Genomic DNA, 21,138 nt, shown 5'->3' on the forward strand with positions numbered 1-21,138 from the left:
GCATGTATATCACAAAACAGGCAGAACAAGAGTTAATTGCTCAAAAAAAATTACCCTTTCCTATCTCAGGGGGGGGGGGGGTACTCATGAAGGAGTTATGCTTAGGGCCCCAACATGCCTAGCAGCGGCACTGCCTGAATTGTTTTTCACCACAAGCGCGCGTGGCTCGCGCTGATGTCACAAAGCAACTACAAGGACCACAATGCACCGCGGCGAAACGGTCATAATCATGACACATCTTCCAACATAAGGGAAGGCTTCTCCTCTTTGGGAGCGTTTAACGTGCTGACCTCGGCGAGACGCGGGGCCCCTTCTCGCGGTTGACGCCTTCGAGGAGTGTTCACCAAGCGACTCGTCCGGAGGTCGTCAGGTGTGCGCCAGAAGTGACCCGACGTCGCAGCTAGCTCAGGGGGCTGCGCTAAAAGAGCGCCTCGCGAGCTAGCGTCAGGACGCGCTGCCGCCAGCTAACCGAGGGGACGTAACGTTTAACGTGGGAGAGCGACGTGACGGCAGAAGGGCCTTCTCCTTCGGGATATATGGTGTCTGTTATCTCCAGGAAACGTCACGCTAGTAGTTATCTGCACGAGGTGAGTAGCGTAGCGTCTCTCGTGTTCACGGTGTTGCTGCCACAAAGTGAGCCGCAGCTGGTTAGCTCAACTTGACAGCTAAGTTAGCGGCGGCGACTTGTAAAACGGGGCAGATAGCGTCAGTTTGCGCGAGCTAACGTGTGCAAAGAGTTCGCTTGACGCTGACCCGTGTGTGTGTGTGTGTGTGTGTTATCCGTGCGGGTTGACACGGTGTCAGTCAGGCGGGCGGTCGGTCGGTGTGAGTCGCCTGCCTCACGTGAGCGACATAACGCGCGTCTTCTCCAACGCGAGCCTACGTGTCGCGATGCACTGCGTGTCAACGACGCAGAGCAACATGTTGACTTTGTTTGACTCTTCTATAAGATGTCTAGATGCAACACTGGCGTGTGACGTTTCAAACGGACGCGGTGTGTTCCTTCGCCCGGAGTGAGGTGCGGCTCGCCCGCAGCACGTCAGCGGCGTGATGGGGTTTTAAAACACGGTCTCGTGTTGTTGGATTCCTCAACTATCCGATCCCAGATGGCCCCATTGCCACGATACAGCCGCTTAAGTCAATAGCGATGACTATCCGTATCCGTGCATCTCTTCCTGCAACAAAGTGGACAGACTCGTTCTACAAGTAAACAAAACGAGACTGACCTGAAGTGGAGTTAAGGTGTGACGAGGTGGGGAGTCACCTGGCTCGCTGACACCTGCTCTGCCCCCCTTTCGATAATGGCCTTTTAATGAATGTCCATTGGATTTGCTTTGCCAGGTGCTGGTGTCATCTGTTGATACCCACTCAACATTTCTCAAATTGTAATACCTAAAAGACCTTTTTCATAGTTTAAAATTGGCCGTCGTACAGTTATTGCTCGGAATTATTTCCCTCCGGGGATTTTGCAACACGTGTCTCATGTGCATCATTGGCTACTACAGGCATCATTTTGTTGTCCTATTTATTTATGTTAAGCTCTGCCTCATATTTACCTTGCATGCTAATCTATTTGTCAATATAGAAGCCCACTATGACTGATTATCAGGTAAGAGACCCTCGATGCTAACGAGCTGTCACAAGTGGCATGGATTTTAAGATAAGCAAGATAATTCTTCCCTTTTTCTCTTGTGAATGGTTTTGTTTTCTATTTATTGGGAGTTTTTCCTGATCCGATGTGAGGTCCTGGGACAGGGATGTCGTATGTGTACAGATTGTAAAACTCTTTGAGGCAAATTTGTGATATTGGGCTATATAAAATAAACTGAATTGAATAAGCAACCAAGATCAAATTAGCTTTGACGCCATTTGTTTTGCTGCCTGTGTGCCCAATAGGTTTGATGCTTATTTGCAGTGAGTTCTTTCTCAATACTACCACTATGTTTTCATGCAATGGCCCCGTTGTGAGACGCATTTCATGGATGTTTTTGACTGGCGCAGAAAAGGTTTTGGAACACTTGGTGCTCTGTATGCACACAATGTAATTCAACAGAAACGTCAGCTATTTCCTCCTTGATAACATCGCTCATGCCAACTGTTAAATCAATTCCGAGGAGTTGGTAAATGTGCTCTTAACTCGATGCGTGCTGAACCAAAACATTCTTTGTTTACAACTCTGTTTTTGTCTCCTCTCTTCCGTGCAGCGAGCCTGGAGAGACACTGAAGACACAGCACAGGCAACAGATGGAGATGAACACGTCCTTCCCATGGGTTCCCATGAGTCTCACCTGGAGGGGGAGGGTGTTGTGAGAAGGAAGAGCAGAACACAAGGGGACTATAAATAATCATGAATCTCCATCAGGTCCTTACAGGAGCTGTCAACCCTGGAGACAATTGTTTCTCTGTAGGGAGCGTCAACAATGTGCCATTCACGGTAAGATATTTCCGTCTGTCGGGTTCTGGGTAGACGAGTGACCATTTCCTTATTCACAATGAGAACAATTAGATTTACACTGGGAATTTATTTGTTATCAACAAGAATAACAAGAAGCATTGAAACAGAGTAACAAGGCTTGTTTATTTGAAAAATATTTGTTTTAAAGTGCCAGAGCTCCAGGCTAACCCCTCCATGTTATACACTGGCCCAGGTCTCTTGTCATTTTTTGCATGAGAGTTGAGTATCCTTCACAGCTGGGGGTAAAACCAATTTACACAGAACTATCACTCAATAACTACTTTTCTTTATGTGGCAGTTTCTTACTCACTACTTACTTTGCACCACTATTATTCACAACATGGTGTTGTTCCCAAATCTCAATCCGATGTGGTGTAGTATGTGACACTGGATGCATCAATATGCTGAGTGTCGGTTATGAATAATGTATTGGCATGAAATGTTTCTCTTTTTCTCTCAAACAGCAGTAAAATGAGTTATCACATTAACGATGCGCTCATTCGAAACATGTTGCTGGATGTAAATGTCGGTGCCCCTTTGTGCTCACCATGCACACAATCTTAGTTTTCTCTGATGGGGATTAAGCCGTTGCTAATTAGATGACACAGTAAGCATAACCACACTCTGTAAAGAATTTTTTTTACCGCGCTCACTTTTAATTGCTGCATACTCACAGAGAGGCAAACTTCCCACGCAAAGGTTGATCTATCAATAGTAAACTTGACAGGCGACTGCACACCTGTATGGGAACTCTGACCCATAGGTACGCATGTATAATAATCGCATTAAATGTAATGTCACACATTACTTATAGATCCACTTTATCATGAACATTCAAACCAGCGGTGTTGCTTGTGCTACTGAGTCATTACGACTCCGTCAGTACTTCTCAATTGTAAAAGATATATGCCAGTTAAAGTCTCAAATCAAACATTGCTCCATATTTAATCTTCACTTTCTGCACCATCACATTCCCCGAGTGCAGAGTGAAATTCAAGATCACGTAATTCAAGGACTGCAGATCAGAGATGGTAGTTTTCATTGAGGTATTTTAATCCAGTGAAAACAGTTTATTTGCCCCGTGGCGAACATGTATCCTCATGAGTCCTAACGGTAACACAGGCAGAGTCCTCCAGAACAAAACATGAAATAAATAGTGTCAAACTTCCATTTTTTAGTTATACCAAATGTAGCGGATACAGCTGACTATAGGAAACCATGAGTGTGATCGCAGGATGAACGTATACACGCTGCGGTGAGACTTGTCACGCTTAGATGGATGCACTGCCAAGAGTCGACTATACGGATGGAACAGTTGGGAGGGATGGAGTGCTCGGTGACCTCCTCACCCACCAGCACCTCCAATATCTGTGTCGAAGAATCACTTTTCCTCGTCTTCCTCATTTCACAGTTTAGAACTATTGATCAGCAGGACGGTATCTATGGACTGTTTTATAAATGAGCTCATCGGGGCTATCGATGCAAAAAATGTAAATACCTGTGATATAAAAAAATAACTTTAGACCGAGGGATTTGCCAAGTGACGTGTTACTTACTTTATTCGCTGCGTCCCACAAAGGCCTCAAAGAGCTCCCTCGAGGGCGGATAGGCATGTGTTAGCTTAATAACTAATTGTGTGATGTTGACTGGCGGCTATATACGTTTTAGATTGTGCTTAAAAGTGCAAAAGCACACCCTTGCACTGCGGGAAGGTCTCCGACCTGTGTGTCTGAAACACAAAGGCATAACACTAACTGCTGGTGCACTCTGTGAGATGCTATTCACAGAGTGGATCAATAGGAGAAATATTTATGGTCGCCTGTCCTCCTGTGAAGGAGACGAGAGTCATAGTGACTCACAGCTCATGTGAAGATCTCCCACCGAGAGCCACAGAAACACGCCGTTGAATTCTAATATTATCTTGCGCTCCAGAGCCGTCGTACGTCGTCGGCGTATTGATGCCGTGACTCTGGCTCCAGGACACGTGACCCTCGCGTGACCCGTCATGCAATATTTTCCACGAGTGTGATATTCATCTCTCCCCTCTCCCCCCCTCCCTGTCTCTCCATAGGCCTATGCGTCAGGATGCGACGTGGTGATTTTGGGCAGTGACTTTGAGCGACTGCAGATCATCCCGGGGGCCAAGCATGGCAACATCCAGGTCTGCTGCGTCGACTGCTCCCTGCAGGGCGGACAGGTAAGAGTAACGGCGCGGCGCTCGGTCCGTCGGGCTCACCAACCGATGTGCAAAATCATTTTTGTGGCACACAAATGTTGCAGTTGAATGTTTTTTAAAGTTTTTTTTATTGTAGGTCTAAGTTTAAGAATGTATCACAGAAAATGTTGTCACCATATAAACACAATGAAGGATATGCGTAAAATATAATTAATAAACAACCTTTAATGCCATCCATTGGTTTAAAAGAGTTCAAAAAGGCAAAAAAAGTAAGCTGTGTTTTCTTTCTTCCTCACAATCGCGTATCGTTCTCCCTCCTTTTGCCTGATTTTATTTTTGAATGGCCCCGTAATCGAAGTGGAGTGTGTGTGGTAGTCGGGCTCAGTTCACAAAGTCATCAGAATCCATTTGTTGAATCTCGGCCCAAACGTCGCTAAAATGCCCCGGACGGTTCCCAGATTTAGTTTTTAGATTGATTGTATTTTTATAGGGCACATTAGTGGCAAGCTCCCTTATGAACACAACTCGTGTGTTCAGGGAAGAGATTTATTCGCATCAAAGTCTGTATAATGGACTTTTGCTCTCTGTCGACAACTTAAAGTGAGGAAGAAATTGGCCCTGTAAAGCAAGTAGTGGAACCGCAGCTACATTCGCTGATGTAACGCCGTTTACATCTGGGACTGCTCTGCATTCATGTTTTGTTGTTATGCTGTTTCTTTTTGAGCTTGGTGCTGAGCTGCATTGCAGGGAGACGTCTGAGAATAGTTTGTGTTTACGCTTTCAGTTAGCGACAGGATTAGTCTAAATGTGGAACTGGTTCCGATTTCACTCGTCTTGGTAGATCTTCAGGTGAAGAAGTGCGGAGATGAGAAATACTTCATTGTTCCGCAGGGAAATGAGTCTCTGGCTCCAAGCCGCTGCATCACACGATGCACTTCGCCACAGCGTCACAATCCACACGCAGGCGTAGAAGATGGATCAGACAAACACTCATGCTTGAATATAAGCATGTCCTAGTTCCTAAAAGTATCGTGGAGCAAGAATTAAAAATTAACGTGTATAATTTTATGAAGCACGGATTCATTACTACCGCCACGGTAATCACGATTCCTCTTTGTACCTCTGCAATTAAATAAAAAGGGAAAATGCAAGTATTGCAACATCTTCCTCCATTTTAAATTACTCTAATCATATGTTGTTACGCTGTCTGTTTGTAGAGAGGTAAAGAGAACAAACAAAGCGGTGAATCTGAGGAATAAAACATTATCTTGTGATTGTACCACGGCGTGACGTTCTAAAGCCCAATTAACTAAACGCACCCACAACTCCTCCCGGGCCTGTTGGCCGGTGCTTATGAATGAAAGCAGCCTCGTGGCACGCTCCGTCCCGCCTGCTCTCTCTGTGTCCGTCTGATTCTATTCAGCTCGGTCGATGACACGGTCCAATACGGCGCCGCAGAGAGACCGATAGGAAGCACATTAAAGAATTTGTTTATTTTTTAAATTGGGGTTTGTGGTAGTCTTGCTTAAACTGCAGGGAGCTACACCTGATTTGATTAAAATGAGAGCGAAAAAATGTTTCCCACCAAATCCTTCACTCTTCCCCTCGTGTCATGTGGTGTTTAATCCAATTGAGCCGGGTCAGAAGTAACCTCGCGTGCCCCCAGCGCGGTCTGGATTCTGTTTCTCAGCATGCTCGGCAGTTCCACCTCACGGCCCCTATTCACGTATGCCCATTATTACGATTCAAATTGAAGCATAACATAATCACTGGGAAGCAATCTGCATCGGACCGATGCACTCAACGTCACGCCGCATCCCAGCAGGTTAAAGTGTGCGTAATGTCATTAGGAGAAATGTATTTCAAGTACAAGACTATTGAAAATAAAGTACTTAATTTGAGCTCTGACACCCCCCCCTCTCACGATATTAATGGTATAGTTCTCGACGGCGTGCATACAGAGCAGTAGATTGAAGAGCGGCGAGAGAACAACCTGCACCAACAGCAGGAATCAGGGAAATTAAATGTACTTTTATAAACTACATCATTAGTGTTTGTGTCGTCATTATAACACAAGAAACGGACGTTCAGTTTTTTGCAACTCATTGTTTTATTATTATTTATTTATTCCTTTTGTGTAGATGTGTTTACATTTTGCTCTTCACTGGAACTTGATTGAACGTGATCTGTGGACTAAAAAATGATAGATTTTTCTTGATCGTCTCATCATGCCATGAGCCGTTGTCCGTCTCAAAAGATTTTTTGTATTTGTGTACGTTTACATTATTGTGTGTGTGACTCCTTTTACGCTATTCATTCTGTGACAGTCGTCTTCTGACCGTGTTATCTGAGGCCCTGGCCTGATTAAGCGTGTTGGTTGTGTTCACTGCCACAGAAATGTCATCCTTTCAGTCTGTTTGCCATTGTGACTGGCTCCCATGGAAAGCACTTGAGCATTTAGCCCTCGGCAATGAATGAATGGGAGGTGTGCACACACACGGCAGCAAGTCAATGTTGACTCGACACGAATATTGTTGTATCCTCTCGGTGCTTTAGGCTTGGTTTTCAGGTACTCTATTTATTCACATGTCATGGTTTATACAGTACAGGACTGTCTCAGAAAATTAGAATATTGTGATGAAGTTCTTTATTTTCTGTAATGCAATTAAAAAAACAAATGTCATGCATTCTGGATTCATTACAAATCAACTGAAATATTGCAAGCCTTTTATTCTGATTTATTGCTGATTATGGCTTACAGCTTAAGAAAACTCAAATATCCTATCTCTAAATATTAGACTATCATGAAAAAGTATACTAGTAGGGTATTAAACAAATCACTTGAATTGTCTAATTAACTGGAAACACCTGCAAGGGTTTCCTGAGCCTTGACAAACACTCAGCTGTTATAAATCTTTTTTTTTACTTGGTCTGAGGAAATATTAAAATTTTATGAGATAGGATTTTAGAGTTTTCTTAAGCTGTAAGCCATAATCAGCAATATTAAAAGAATAAAAGGCTTGCAATATTTCAGTTGATTTGTAATGAATCCAGAATGCATGACATTTTTGTTTTTTTAATTGCATTACAGAAAATAAAGAACTTTATCACAATATTCTAATTTTCTGAGACAGTCCTGTATATAGTTTATTTTGTGTTCGCTCCCAATCAGGATTTCTAATAAGTAGCTCCACTCATTATATTTTGTCTAAATCTTAAATGTGTGACTCTTCCAAATGTCTTTTCAGTGAAATCTTTTGTGTCAGTCTTGATATTTAAAATGTCGCCTTTCTCCTGCCGACAGATTGCAGCTTCCTATGGAAGCATCGTGTGCGTCTTTGAGCCGGTTCAGCATCCAGATCAAAAAGACACTTCACTGACTGTGAGTTTCCTTCGTTACCTTCAAGTCACAGTCATGCGTGGTATGAGATCATCATTGAAAAACAAGTTTTTTTGTTTCTCTTTCAACTACACTATATTGATATTTGAAATGGAGCAGAATATTTAAAACTCATCGGAAAGTTGCCAGGGAAGAACTAATGTTTCAAAGACACGCACATTCTTACTGAAGGAGGACATCAAGTGTGTCATTGTCACATTTACTGTTTAATCCTGTTGTGTACTGGGTGCAGAAGTCGTCTGTCACGTCAGAGTTGAATGACCTTCTATTTATTGTTAGAAAAGTCCAAGAGTAGTCATAAGGAACGGAAAGACAACTCAGTACCTCTTTCATTGCAGAAGTTCCCAGTAGCACAGCTGCTGATCACATGTGGCTCACATTGTCGGTTCTTGTTCTGCAGTTTTAACTACCAATACAAGGGACTGTATTGTAAAGTGTTTATTTCTTAGTATGTAACATTCTTTACCAGTGTTTGTTTTAATTTTCTGTTTTTGTTTTTGTATAGAAGTTGAATTGCCAATGGCAGAAGACCGGTCAATTTGTATTAAAGTCTATGGTACGGAACCTTGCCTGGCACCCCACAGGTAGTTCAACAGTGCTTTCTTAATGTAACATAAATACCAATATTTATATATATATATATATATACACACACACAAAAGCATGATGCAAGACATCCATGAGAATGTGTTTTTGTGTATCCAGGCTGTACGCTTCTCACGGGCTCTAGTAGCCTCCAGCTTTGGTCCAATGTAGCTGGAGAGGAAGATGAAGCTGAGGAAGTGGGAACGCAGACGGGGATGACCATCGGAGAGACTCATTCCGCCTGGAGGTGCATCTGGCAGAGCAAGTAAGAACTGATTAGTACGACATCAGCACATTATGCTTCCTGCAAAGCTCTCTGGTGATTGTGTTGCTTCCCCCCCCCCAACACTTTTTTTGTTAAGTGCTAAACGGATGATTTTGTTAACCCAGCATTATATTATTTGGATATTCCAAAACTGCATCAAATCTGATATTGAAATTAGTTGTAATTCATTCATTTGAAAATATTATGATCTGCCTTAAACAGTGGCCATTGTGTCGTACATGTTTTATCATAAGTATTGAAAATATTAATACATTTTGTGTTTGTCTGAAGGATGGCATCTCAAGTCAGTTTAATGAAGTTCTCTCCTGACGGGGAATTCTTTGCTACGGCTGGTCAGGTAAGTCAAGTTCTCTAATGTCATTAAGCACAACATCAATCAGACAGACAAGCACTATATTATTATTGGGATGCAAGTGTGTGCACGGTTCATGTTTACATTGCCTACATTGGTTTGTACGGTCATGGAAAACCTGGAAAAGTCGTGGCATTTTAAAATGGTTATTTCCAGGCCTGAAAAAAGTCCTGGGAAAAGAAATCGCCAAAGTTTTGGAAAAGTCATGAAAATGTGTTATAGTCATATGTGCATTTTATGCGGAGTTTTAAATAATGAATATGATTTTAAAGTAATGAAGCTCAAAATATAAGCCGCCATACGCTGTCATACAAGTGCAAGTGAACGCACCTTAACTGAAAAGATATTCATGTTTATTCTTTAATTCAAACTATTGTCTCATTCATTTGTGTCATTTAAGGTGTACTGCTTTAGAATTTTCATTGTTAGTTTAAATACGACATTTCCACACTTTTTCATGTATGCACCGAGATTTAAAAAATGTTTTGATCATGGAAATTTGGTTTAAAGTCCTTGAAAATTCCTGGAAATCCATTGGTAAACATGTGTATGAACCCTGCCTACTCTCGTTGACGGACAAAGTGTACGCTGGAGAGTAATTGTAAAGTAACTGACCAGTACCTAACTACAACCTAATGGCTCTATCTCGTAATGGCAGGTTACAACAGCGGGGTATCGATTACATTATTGTGTCTCTCCCCCTCAGGACGACTGCCTGGTGAAGGTCTGGTACAACACCAGTAAGTGGAAGTTGGGTGTTTCCAGACTCTTCACGCCTCCAGAGCCCAGTGAATGCTTCCAGGGAGAGCTGGCCTTCTCCTTTGTGTACCTGGCACATCCCCGTTCTGTTACCGGCTTCTCATGGAGGAAGACCAGCAAGTACATGCCACGGTATGGACACCGTCAAGCCAACATGTCTTTGTCACCAGTGTCACTGCTACTCTTTTTAATCGTCACCCTTTGACCTTTTTTGTTTTAATAATAATAATTCAAACTTTAGAAGCTATACGGGTCATACCGGAGAGTAGGTGCAGGGGTTAGCAGGTGAAAGCGAGTTGGAAGAATGTTTTGAGGGCTTGCTTAAATGACCTGAGGCAACGGGTTGGGGGAGGAGGTCTGAAAGATAGGGAGGGGCCAGGTTGTTTAGGGCTCGGTAAGTGAAGAGTAGTTTGAGCTTCACTGAAGGTGTCTGTCATCAGCATTTAGAGTGATGACATCCGTCCTTCCTCTTCCACAACAGCGGCGCGGTGTGCAACGTTCTGCTCACCTGCTGTAAGGACAGCGTGTGTCGGCTCTGGGCGGAGACGCTCTTGCCGGGCGACGGCCTCCTGTCTGGTTACCATAACAACCATGCTTCGAGCCAACACGGTGACACACCGGGATGTGCCGGCCCTCCTGGCACCACCTGCAATGGGAAATTACGAGGAAGAACAGCACAAGAAGTAAGCTACTGTAATGTAGTTGGTTTGTAAATACTAGAGTTGTTGATCACCTGTGTTGTCATTTCTGAGGCTGTCGATTGGTCGAATTGTTTTGCATGATACTAATTGCTCTTTTTGATCTAATACCCATATAGGTATAAATTAAATGGCCAAAATGTTCTCTCTCACACATAAAGTAATTTAATTCCACAGCATTTAAAATCCAAAATGTCCATAAAATGTAATCGACGCCTGAAAAACTGAACATTGGAAACTTGAATTCTGGGCGGGTGTATCAAATGCATATTTATTGATGCATGCATCGTAACAAAGTGAGAGTGTATCTTACTAAATATAATAAGAAATGACCACATTTATCCAAGAAGAGAGCAGGAAGTTGATCTAAAGAACTCAAAGATCCCCGTTTGGCCCTGAAGAAGGAGACGAGGGAACAAGAGCAAAGGGACACTGGGAGGAAAAAAGACAATCGGAGGCGTAGCGGATTAATGGAGAAAATTAATTGGCTATCAGACATGAAGGTGTTTCTGGGAAGCTTACAAGGCTTAAGACTATTGACCTCCTTTCTGTAAACTGCAACACCTACAAATTACAACTTTGATTTGTGATGCTTGTTCTTCTGTTTCGTTCAGCTGCTGCTGGTGTTCATCCGTAATGGAGCCGTCGCCGGCTTTGAAGTGACTTGCTCGGTTGCTGACGGCCTAAACGCGCTCGGCCTCAAACACAATACTTAACGTCCATTTAGATGTAGACATCTCAATGGTTATAGATCTCAATGGCACTTACTGAGCTCGGCACATTAGATTACAGGACAAATAGGTTTGCTAATTTCACCACTGTGCCTCAAGGAGAGTGTAAGAGTACGCATGTGGAATTATTCATTTAAAAAATCAGCCTCTGCTGGAAGATCCGGTCTGAGGGAACTCTTTCTCTCCAAAACTGAGTGGCCGGATGAAACTGAGAGCCCCAATTTAAACTCCATGTTGGTAGGATTCCTTCGGGTGGGATGAACAGTTCAAGTTATCTCACAAAATCAATGAAGATGATTAAACCCAAAGTTTACACATACGGATGTTGTTTGAGAGCCTCCTCCGATGGGATGTTCACCACAATCTAATTCCACCATTCAAAAGGATTCACATTCATTTGAGAGAAAGAAATGTCTCGGGGTGAAAAGAAATAAGTAGAAATGTCCAGCTTGTTTATTTTAATCCAGTTTTAATTTGGTTTGAGACTCTCATCTTCAAAAGGTTCAACAGCAGAGCGATGCGCAGCATTTCGATGGCCTCTGAACGGCTCAAGCCAAGGGACGGCGAGCCACTGGCTCATAGCTATCGCCGCTAATGATACAAACTACGGCAAACGAGCTGCCGGTGTTTACCTGAGGGGGAACCGGAGGGTTGGCGCTAAGCTCCTGCGACGGCGCTGTCGGTCAGGACGCCGTTTTCAGCTGTAACCGCCTCATGAGCCTGTGAGCTGTAGCCAGGGGAGCACGCTCACACGCACGAAAAGCACTTACGCCTGGTCTACAAAACTAAGGAAGAGCTCGTATAACACAAACGGGAGACGTCATTCTCCACGACATCAGTACGTAGATGATGGTTCTTTGCTGCTATATTTAATATGTTTAATTAATACGGCTCCTTTTTAAGTCATGCACTTGTACAGACATGAAGCCCATTCTGACCGGCAGTGCATCTCCAGGATCAGTTGAACCGATATGGCATGCTGATGCAAGACGATGCATTCAGGCCACGTTGGGACTCAAGAATCAATCGGGCAATTTAGCCTGAGCTGCACTTAAGTCCTTAAGTTTCCCAAGTTCTCGATTTAAACTGAACAGCAGGATATGTTTGCTCCCATGCAATCAAGCTCTCAAGTAAATAAAGTGATGGAAGAAGTAAAAGTTGTTAAACCACAATGTAGAAATACTCTGCTACAAGTATGAACAAAAGACAATGCATTCAAAATCTTACTTCCGTTAAGTATTAGCATCAACACATACAAAGTACTCAATATGGAGTGTCCTTTCTTTAGAATAATGTATTTAATATCATTGGATTATTCTCATTAATGCATTAATTCATCACTTTAATGTGGCAGCAGCTAAAGGTGGGGCTTATTGTAATTACTGTGTGTTTGGGGGGCTTAATCTATGATACATTATCATTTATTTGCTTCTAAAATGTTGCAGAGTACAATTAAGAATTGGTGTAAAAAAGAAATATTGAAGTACATAACAAGTACCTGTAAGTAGTTTCATTTCTGGGCAAAACTTTTATTTCCCCATGAAAACTTTTCTGCAGAGCAGATATTTATGTCTCGAGTTACACGACAGGCAGACGGGGAGGAAAATACATAATTCAACTGTTAATTTAACTTTCTCCCCTTTACAGTTGAACTTTCAAAGATACCTGCGTGGCTCTTTTCACCGGGACGTCCCGCAGCCCTCCTTGACTTGCGGCCTGCCTCACCATCAGAGCCGGCACTACAGCCACAAGAGGAGCGGCAGCAACCGGCCGCACGCCAACGCGCTCTGCCACTTCCACATCGCTGCCAGCATCAACCCTGCCACAGGTCCGACCCGCACACATCACGTCAAGGACGCTGACAGTATAGTTATGCCTGAACCACAAGAGACGGCACAGGGTTCAACCGTTTCCAGGCCTGAAAAAATCCTTGAAAAAAATGTAATCCCAAAAGTTTTAGAAATGTAATGGAAAATTAGTTATATTCACATGGTCATTTACACAGTTTGATTAAAAGAATAAACATTTTTATAACATTTATTCTTTTAATCAGACTTGTCTCATTCATTTGTCATAAGGTATGTACTTGTGTGTGTGTATACACTGAGATTTCACAAAATGTTTGGTCATGGAAATCTATTGTTCAACATGTGTCTGAACAATAGATTTAATAGGTCAGAGGGTTGTAACTCTTATGTCAAAATAATTGTGTAATTTGTAGATTGCCCAAGGTTTATTTATTTAACATCAGTTTAACTTGGCATGACGTGTGGGGAGGACCTTGTAGATTCTTTTCAACCTTGAAGCTGAGAAGTCTGCTTGAATTACATTTAAGCAAACTTCAAGCTATTCTAATAATCATGAAACATCGGTTTGCTCCTGGATGCCCCTAATGTAACCTAAACCTCTTCATCACTTGGGATCTTCCTTACAGACATTCCTCTGCTGCCCTCCATCTCCTCTCTGAGCTCCGTGGACGACGAGGAGCCCGGAGGTCTGTTCACTGTCCACTGGCTCAACAACAAAGAGCTCCATTTCACTTTAGCGATGGACGTCTTCTTGCAGCAGCTCCGAGGCAGCCTGGAGCAGCAGGACGACGGCGCCAATGAAGGTACAGGAACCCGTTTCTGGTGTTTATACTTTATTTGAAAGAGGTGTGTTTATGATGTTAATAACCCTGTGGAAACTTTACATCACTCTAAAAGCCGTTTTGCGTTCGTCTTCCACTATGATTTGCATTCCCTTCCAGTGCCTGAGGATGACTCTGATGAAGATAATAGCAGCAGACCAAGCGACTCCCAGGCTACTGAGGCTGCAGAGCTCCCTCTGGCAGCAGTGAAGCACCAGGTGGACGTGCTGCTAGAAGAGTGGAACAAAGGAGCAGACATGCTGTTCAGTATCCATCCCATGGACGGCTCTCTGCTGGTCTGGCATGTCGACTGGTTGGATGAATACCAGCCGGGCATGTTCAGACAAGCTCAGGTACGTTCACTGCTGATGTGGTTTGTGTTGCATCTTTTTATAACCTTTAAAGTTCAGATCACACGACAGAGCTGACTGGGCATTTCTTTCTGATTATTACACAGTGGTTACATTACCCTCAAACACTCAGCAGCTTTCCTCTGGAGACAGATATGATATTTGATATGATATATACCTTTATTCGTCCCACAGTGGGGAAATTTCAAAAATCACAGCAGCGGTGCACATCAGAGCATCAACAAAAATAACTACAAAACTTAATACTAAAAAACTAAATACTAATACTAAATATACAAGGGGAAAACAAAGTAAAGTGCTGAGTTTGCCAGGATCTCCAGCAATCTACTGCAGTTTGTTGCGCAGCCTGACAGCAGCAGGAAGGAAGGACTTGTGGTACCTCTCCCTCAGACACTGGGGGTGAATCAGATGCTCTTAGTTAAATTTTTCTCCCGTTGTATTTCCTTCATTACATCAAACGGGTGTCAGTAAATACTATGCAGGAGCACATGTCGAAAGCAAACGGCACTAGGGGCCTGTGCTGCAAAGCCAGTTCAACATACCCGGGATATCTTCTGGTTTAACGAACCCGCTAAACGCTTCTAAAAAGCTGGTTCTAAACTCGGTAAACCGACGCATGGTTTCTCAATCTGGCTGTGAGTCCGTTCACATGAAGGGCTGTAGGACCGATCACCAACGTGGACAAGTAGGCTGCAAGCAGAGAGGCGCATTTTACAAATATAGACACCGATAACATCAAAGCAATATGAAGACGTTAAATGAATGTTTGAAATAAAGGAAATGAAGGAAGCACAGATGGCAAGAAATTGCTGACACTGTGAATGTGTACATTAATACATTTATATTACCACTGCTTCATCTAGAGCAAGATGAATCTGACGATAAAGTAATTGCAATGCAAGACGATGCATCCAGTCGGACCGTCGGACACGACTCCGACGTGTCTCTGCGACACGGGGCTCAAGAAGCTGATGCGCAAAGAGAATATATGATAATATCTACTGATTTTATTTCTTTTCACACAGCTGGTGTTCCAGCTGAAAGAATACGACTCCAATATTGTCACACGGCGCAATAATACTCCAAATTTAACGGAATACAGATTAGTCAGTGATTATGAACCAGTTAATGTTCACATGCATACAGTCGCAATTTATTGACTGCAGTCTTTTCTGAATGTGTAAAACGTCTTTTGGTCTGGATTATGACTCGTGACTCATTAGTATGAGTGTAATATTAAGTTATGACCCACGTACCGAGCTCTGATTGGTCGGTAGGCGACACCTTTATCCAAGTTGATCTCTTATCTCAAACGTGGCCTCCTCCGGAGCAGGTTGTGTGTTCAGCGTTTGTTCCCGTGTTTGTCGTAGGACTGAAGAACCACAGTTAACCCTCAAGATATTTTGCTAACCCCACATTCTGTTTCTTGTACAGGCCTCAGGTCTTCAGTCGGCTATGACAACAACTAGTAGATTACTGCCTCTACAAAAATCTTGTTTTTCTTCTCTTGCCTGAGGAAGATCTTGTAGATTTGAAACGTTGCCTTGAAAAGAGAAAAAGACGGATGCACTATTTATTTTGGGCCCTACAGTGTGCATATCTCCTTTTTGCCCTGCAGTAACGTTCTGTTCCTCTTGCACTTGAGTGTCTTTGCCTGTGCACACCTGTCACACGTTTGTACCAACAAACTTAATCCTACATTGTAAACTAAGCACTTGGTCACTCTTGTTTGTATTCGACAACTTCAAGAGTCGCTTCCGTGGGAAATAATAACTTTGTGATGGTCTAACTGTTTTTAATGGCTTCTCATCCAGCCGTTTCGACACTTGTATTCCAATTATGTGTGGCTTCATATCAAAGTCACAAGTCGGTTGATGCATTTTATTAGTGGTGAAATAATGAGAGCCTTGTTGTAGTGAGTCACCCTGGCAAGGCAATTAAAAGAATACAGTTTCATTGACTTTCAGGTTGAGTATGCATGACTGCTTTAATGTGATAACACAGACAGGATCCTGCTATTATTTATATTAGCATAATTATTTCAAGTCATTGTCATTCAATTTCTGACTGGAGAATAGGAGAGTTTGTTTTGGGCTAACCCTTTCGTAAAATGAGCTCTTGATCTTCGGTGCCATCTTCTTTTACCTTATTCAAATATAAACCCAGCTGTTTCATAATATATACTTATTTAAAGCTACATTTTACTTACTTGATTTACTGAGCCACTCTCAGGGTTCGTACGGTCATGGAAAACCTGGAAAAGTCCTGGAATTTTAAAATAGTCATTTCCAGGCCTGGAAAAAACGTAAATCATAAAAGTTTTGGAAAAGTCATGGAAATTTGTTATCATCACATGTTCATTTATGCGGAGTTTAAAATAATTAATATGTTTTTTTAAAGAAAGACGCTCAAAATATAAGCCGGCGTCCGCTCTCAATACGCAACATGTTCTAAATTGTTCATGTTTATACCGAGATTTCAGTTTGGTCATGGAAATTTGGTTTAAAGTCCTGGAAATCCATTGGTCAAAATGTGTAAAAACCCTGCACTCGTATTACCAGGGCTCTCAAGTTTTGATGACAGGCAAGAGTGACATATCCCCCCCCCCCCCCCCCCCCAGAACAGATATCAGTCGCTCGCAATTCCAGGATGCTTTATTTTCATTGGTTGCTGGATTAAATCTTACCCAAATACAACAGATACGTTCTTTTTCTGATTGGCTATTGTGTAGCCCATTTCTTTTTTTTTGATTGGCTGATAAGTGGCTCCTCACAGCAGAACTCCAGGGGAGCGCTTGATTCCTCCACGGTGAGGGCAGTGCGGCCAGCTCATGTTTGCGCGCTGCGGCACATTAAAACATTAAATAGACGAGAGGTTTTTTCAGCGTGAGAAATTCGATGTGTGGCGGGAGTGCGTGACTGTCACGCTCAATGCGTGACACTTGAGAGCCCTGCATTACTAACTCAGAGCTGTGCATTTCAGCTGCTCTAGATGTTGTTGCTTTGATGTCTCTCTTCCTCCCTCAGGTGTCCTTCGTGTCCCGTATCCCTGTGGCGTTCCCCACAGGCGACGCCATCTCCTTGAGCCACAGTGTGGTGATGTATGCCTGCAACAAGAACGTGGATCTGGCCATCCAACATGGCAGGAAGCGGCCACCTGGGAGCGCTTTGCCTCAAACCAAGTCTGCTCTCATAAGCTACGGAGGTCAAGGGAAAGCTGCGCCCAGCAGCAGTCTCAGATTCAGCATCTTCACCCCCAGCGTCCTCATGATTTCCAAACACGCCGATGGCTCTCTGAACCAGTGGGCCGTCGGCTTCGCGGAGGACTCTGCTTTCTCTACCGTGCTCAGCGTGTCTCACAAGTCGAGGTACTGCGGCCACCGCTTCCACCTCAACGACCTGGCCTGTCACTCGTTGCTGCCGCTGCTCCTCACCACCTCGCACCACAACGCCTTGAGGACGCCGGAGGCCGACAGCCTCCTGGCCCCTGCGGACGCCTACTCTTCTGGTTTCTCTCGTCCGGCGTTTCTGCCCCGGGGGTTGCGGTCCAGCCGGGCGTCCCTGGGCGCGGTGTCCCAGGATCCCAACGCGATCTACAGTGAACTGATTCTATGGCGAGTGGACCCCGTCGGCCCGCTGTCTTTGTCCGGCGGGGTCTCCGAGCTCGCTCGGATCAATTCCCTTCATGCGTCAGCGTTTGCTCAAGTAGCCTGGCTGCCCACATTCATTCCCAGCAGCTGTTTAGGTGAGGACAACTTTTTGTATTTATTGTTAGGAGATGTATATATAAGAAAATAAAGAACTTCATCACAATATTCTAATTTTCTGAGACAGTCCTGTATATATTTATTTTTTAAAGCAACGGGGGATAAAGTACTCTGCAATTTAGCCATTTACGCTTGTCTCTTTCTTTTGGTTTGTTTATACAAAGGAAATGATCCTTTACTGAATAAAATGAGACTAGCTTTGGGACGTTGGACCAAATCCCCATAGAACAGATCCACAAGAGGCTTTAAATATCCAAATATTATCTAACTAGTGACATTGTTGCCGGGGAGTGCATCGTCTATATGACTTCATAAATGCATTGCACCACAGTGTTCTGTGTATTTGTTTTGCCCGTAAGTCTATTTTGAAAAACAAGCCCAATAGAGGAATCTTTACCTTCGCATTGAAAATGCGGAAGGTTATGTTTTGATCGCCATTTATTTGTATGCGTGTTACTCGCATAACACAAAAAGTATTAAACAGAATCGCATGAAATTTGGTGGGATGATTGGTTATTATCCGGGGATCATTTGATTAGATTTTGGGATCAATCGGGTCAAAGGTCAAGGTCATGAAAAGGTCAAAATCTTCTTGAATCTCATGCAATTTGGTAGGATGATTGGTTATTATCCGGGGATCATTTGATTAGATTTTGGGATCAATCAGGTCAAAGGTCAAGGTCATGAAAAGGTCAAAATTGTCTTTTTACCATAGCGTGGTAAAATGTTCATACATAATTATTTTGTGATGTTTACCACAATATCCAGTATCAAGTTGCATCAATTTACAGTTCCCCACACTCTCATACCAAGTACCAAAAAAGCTGCGGCGAAGGTATGCGCTCGACCGAGTGCCCGTTCTAGTTTCTTTCTGTTTCTTTCTTCAGGTGTGTACTGTAACTCTCCCAGCGCCTGCTTCGTGGCAAGCGACGGCCACTCGCTCCGGATGTATCAGGCTGTTATTGAAGCTAAGAAACTCCTGAGTGAGCTCTCCAATCCAGAGATATCAGTAAGTTATGAAATAGGATTCTCAAACTCTGCAGGATGTCGTCGCCATCACAGTGACTTTTCGTTTTCTTTAAACTACCAAAAACCACAATTCAGTGTTTCCCTTGGATCATTAAAGAGCCAGTGAGGCAACATGATGTAGTTAATTTGCAGTCCTGTCACTTCATTGGTGTTAGCAACGGAGTTACTCAAGAGCGCAATTAACGAACATGTGGGAAATAAGATCAATGACATTGATCTGTCTCATCGAATACAGCTCAGAATCGAGCACAAAGTGACGCTTATTTAGTTTTCATGATTTTATTTACAGAGCACTTTAATGCTTATTTTTTAAGAATATTATTTGCTTGCATACAAACAGCTCATTGGTCTTTAATTGCAGCATAGATGGTAGTTTTTCTAGTTTTCTGAAGTACAATTGGCTCACTAATAGTATGTTTTGATGTAAAAATGCCGTAATAATGTGACTACATTATGTTTGTTTCTCTTTTAGAAATATGTTGGAGAGGTGTTTAACATCATCAGTCAGCAATCTACAGCAAAACCAGGATGTATTATAGAGCTCGATACCATTACTGACTTTGTAAGTATCCATAAAGAGAAACTGAGTGACTTCTCTCTCTCGCTCTCTCTATTTCTTGTCCAACTGTCAACATCTTGGATGAAAAAGATATTAACACGAACGTCTCCTCAGAAATTAAACATATTTAAACTAAAACATATTTGAAAGCCATAGTTTAACTCCAGACCATTGGTATTTTGTAGCATAAAAAATACGTCTGCGGAAGACTTCTGTGAAGGGTCAACCAAGATTCAACAGAAATGGTGCAGCACGAGCCTTCTTTCAACCCTCGGGCCGTTTTTCGCGTGGGTGTACATGTGCAAGTTTGTGTAACATTAACACTTCATGTGTCTGTTTTTGTGCGCCTGCGTAGCAGCTCCACAGTGGAGGAAGCGTGTGGTTTAGTGGCTGCATAAGATGTGGTTTCATAATGGCTGCGGTTGTCCTTTGCAGCAGGGGAAGGAGACGCAGCTCCTGCATGTTTTTGAAGAGGATCTGATCCTCGGCAGTGAGAGAAGAGAGAGCCCGCAGCAAACACCTGATGCCCCTCACACTGGTACACACACACACACAATCATTGTTCTCACTACTTACAAGTGTATATATCCTTAAGATACGCATTTACATTTACAAAGGCTCATTAATATTCTGTGTGCGTCTGTTTCTCCCTGTAGCCTCTAGCAAGGTGGCGTTCTCTGCGCGTTTTTTCCTCGTTGTGGTCGAATTGACCCCATCGGGTCGCTCGCTCCTCCACATGTGGCATCTCCATCTCGCTGCTCGACCCATCATCATGGGTGGGTACTTTTAACCAAAGAATTTAAAAGTACTGTTTTTGCCCGACAACTGGAAGTCTAACAGAAATGAGAGAACTAATGTTCTAAAACAAATAATTTGGGAGGGACTTTTCTAAATGTAATTTCCCTCTCCCTGTCACCACAGAAGAGACCACGATGGAGGCGAACGTGACCTCAGCTTCTCCTCTGAACAGCTCTACGTTCAGCTATGACGAGTTCACTTCTCCAGTGGGTCAGAAGAGTAAACCCTGCACTTCCAACCTGCAAAGTGCCTGTCGCCTCAGCCTCACAACACACCGGCTGTACAGCCAAGAGATGGCTCTCCCTGAAGGGGTGGAAGCCATCAGTGTCACGCCATCAGCAGGTGAGGGACGATGAAGGCACACAAGTCTGTGAACTTGTTCTGGTAGTGAAATGCAGCTTTGAGTACACAGTCCCTGAGCACAAGGCGAGTACGACAGTTTAATAGACTAACACGGATGAAGACATTTAACAGCCTCGGAGGTATTTATCCATGCCTGTGTTCACAGAGTTGCACATTTTATGTTGCCATGGAAACATTTCCA

The 21,138-nt window shown here is 43.2% G+C and overlaps 1 protein-coding gene across 8 annotated transcripts in view; it reads left to right on the forward strand.

The window, feature by feature from the left end:
• Positions 1-263: 263 nt before the first annotated feature.
• The window catches only part of LOC130196186 (dmX-like protein 1), a 54,670-nt gene continuing 33,795 nt past the window's right edge, over positions 264-21,138 (forward strand). For 6 of the 8 annotated variants that reach the window (XR_008832201.1, XM_056418075.1, XM_056418078.1 and 3 more), the window contains exons 1-18: positions 264-587; positions 2,205-2,434; positions 4,527-4,652; positions 7,936-8,013; positions 8,537-8,615; positions 8,737-8,881; positions 9,173-9,239; positions 9,961-10,145; positions 10,495-10,696; positions 13,090-13,270; positions 13,877-14,053; positions 14,192-14,424; positions 17,469-18,186; positions 19,096-19,217; positions 19,710-19,799; positions 20,232-20,334; positions 20,453-20,572; positions 20,718-20,936. Coding sequence is in view for 7 of the 8 variants with exons in the window: in XM_056418075.1 (XP_056274050.1) it covers positions 2,348-2,434; positions 4,527-4,652; positions 7,936-8,013; positions 8,537-8,615; positions 8,737-8,881; positions 9,173-9,239; positions 9,961-10,145; positions 10,495-10,696; positions 13,090-13,270; positions 13,877-14,053; positions 14,192-14,424; positions 17,469-18,186; positions 19,096-19,217; positions 19,710-19,799; positions 20,232-20,334; positions 20,453-20,572; positions 20,718-20,936 (2,932 nt within the window). In the remaining variant the exon portion in view is untranslated. Of the gene's footprint in view, positions 588-1,234; positions 1,253-2,204; positions 2,435-4,526; positions 4,653-7,935; positions 8,014-8,536; positions 8,616-8,736; positions 8,882-9,172; positions 9,240-9,960; positions 10,146-10,494; positions 10,697-13,089; positions 13,271-13,876; positions 14,054-14,191; positions 14,425-17,468; positions 18,187-19,095; positions 19,218-19,709; positions 19,800-20,231; positions 20,335-20,452; positions 20,573-20,717; positions 20,937-21,138 lie in introns of those variants that run through there. The other 2 variants (XM_056418076.1, XM_056418082.1) reach the window with 2 other exon arrangements.

Source organism: Pseudoliparis swirei, chromosome 7 (assembly GCF_029220125.1).
Source record: "Pseudoliparis swirei isolate HS2019 ecotype Mariana Trench chromosome 7, NWPU_hadal_v1, whole genome shotgun sequence".
In the NCBI taxonomy this organism is placed as follows: Eukaryota; Metazoa; Chordata; class Actinopteri; order Perciformes; family Liparidae; genus Pseudoliparis; species Pseudoliparis swirei.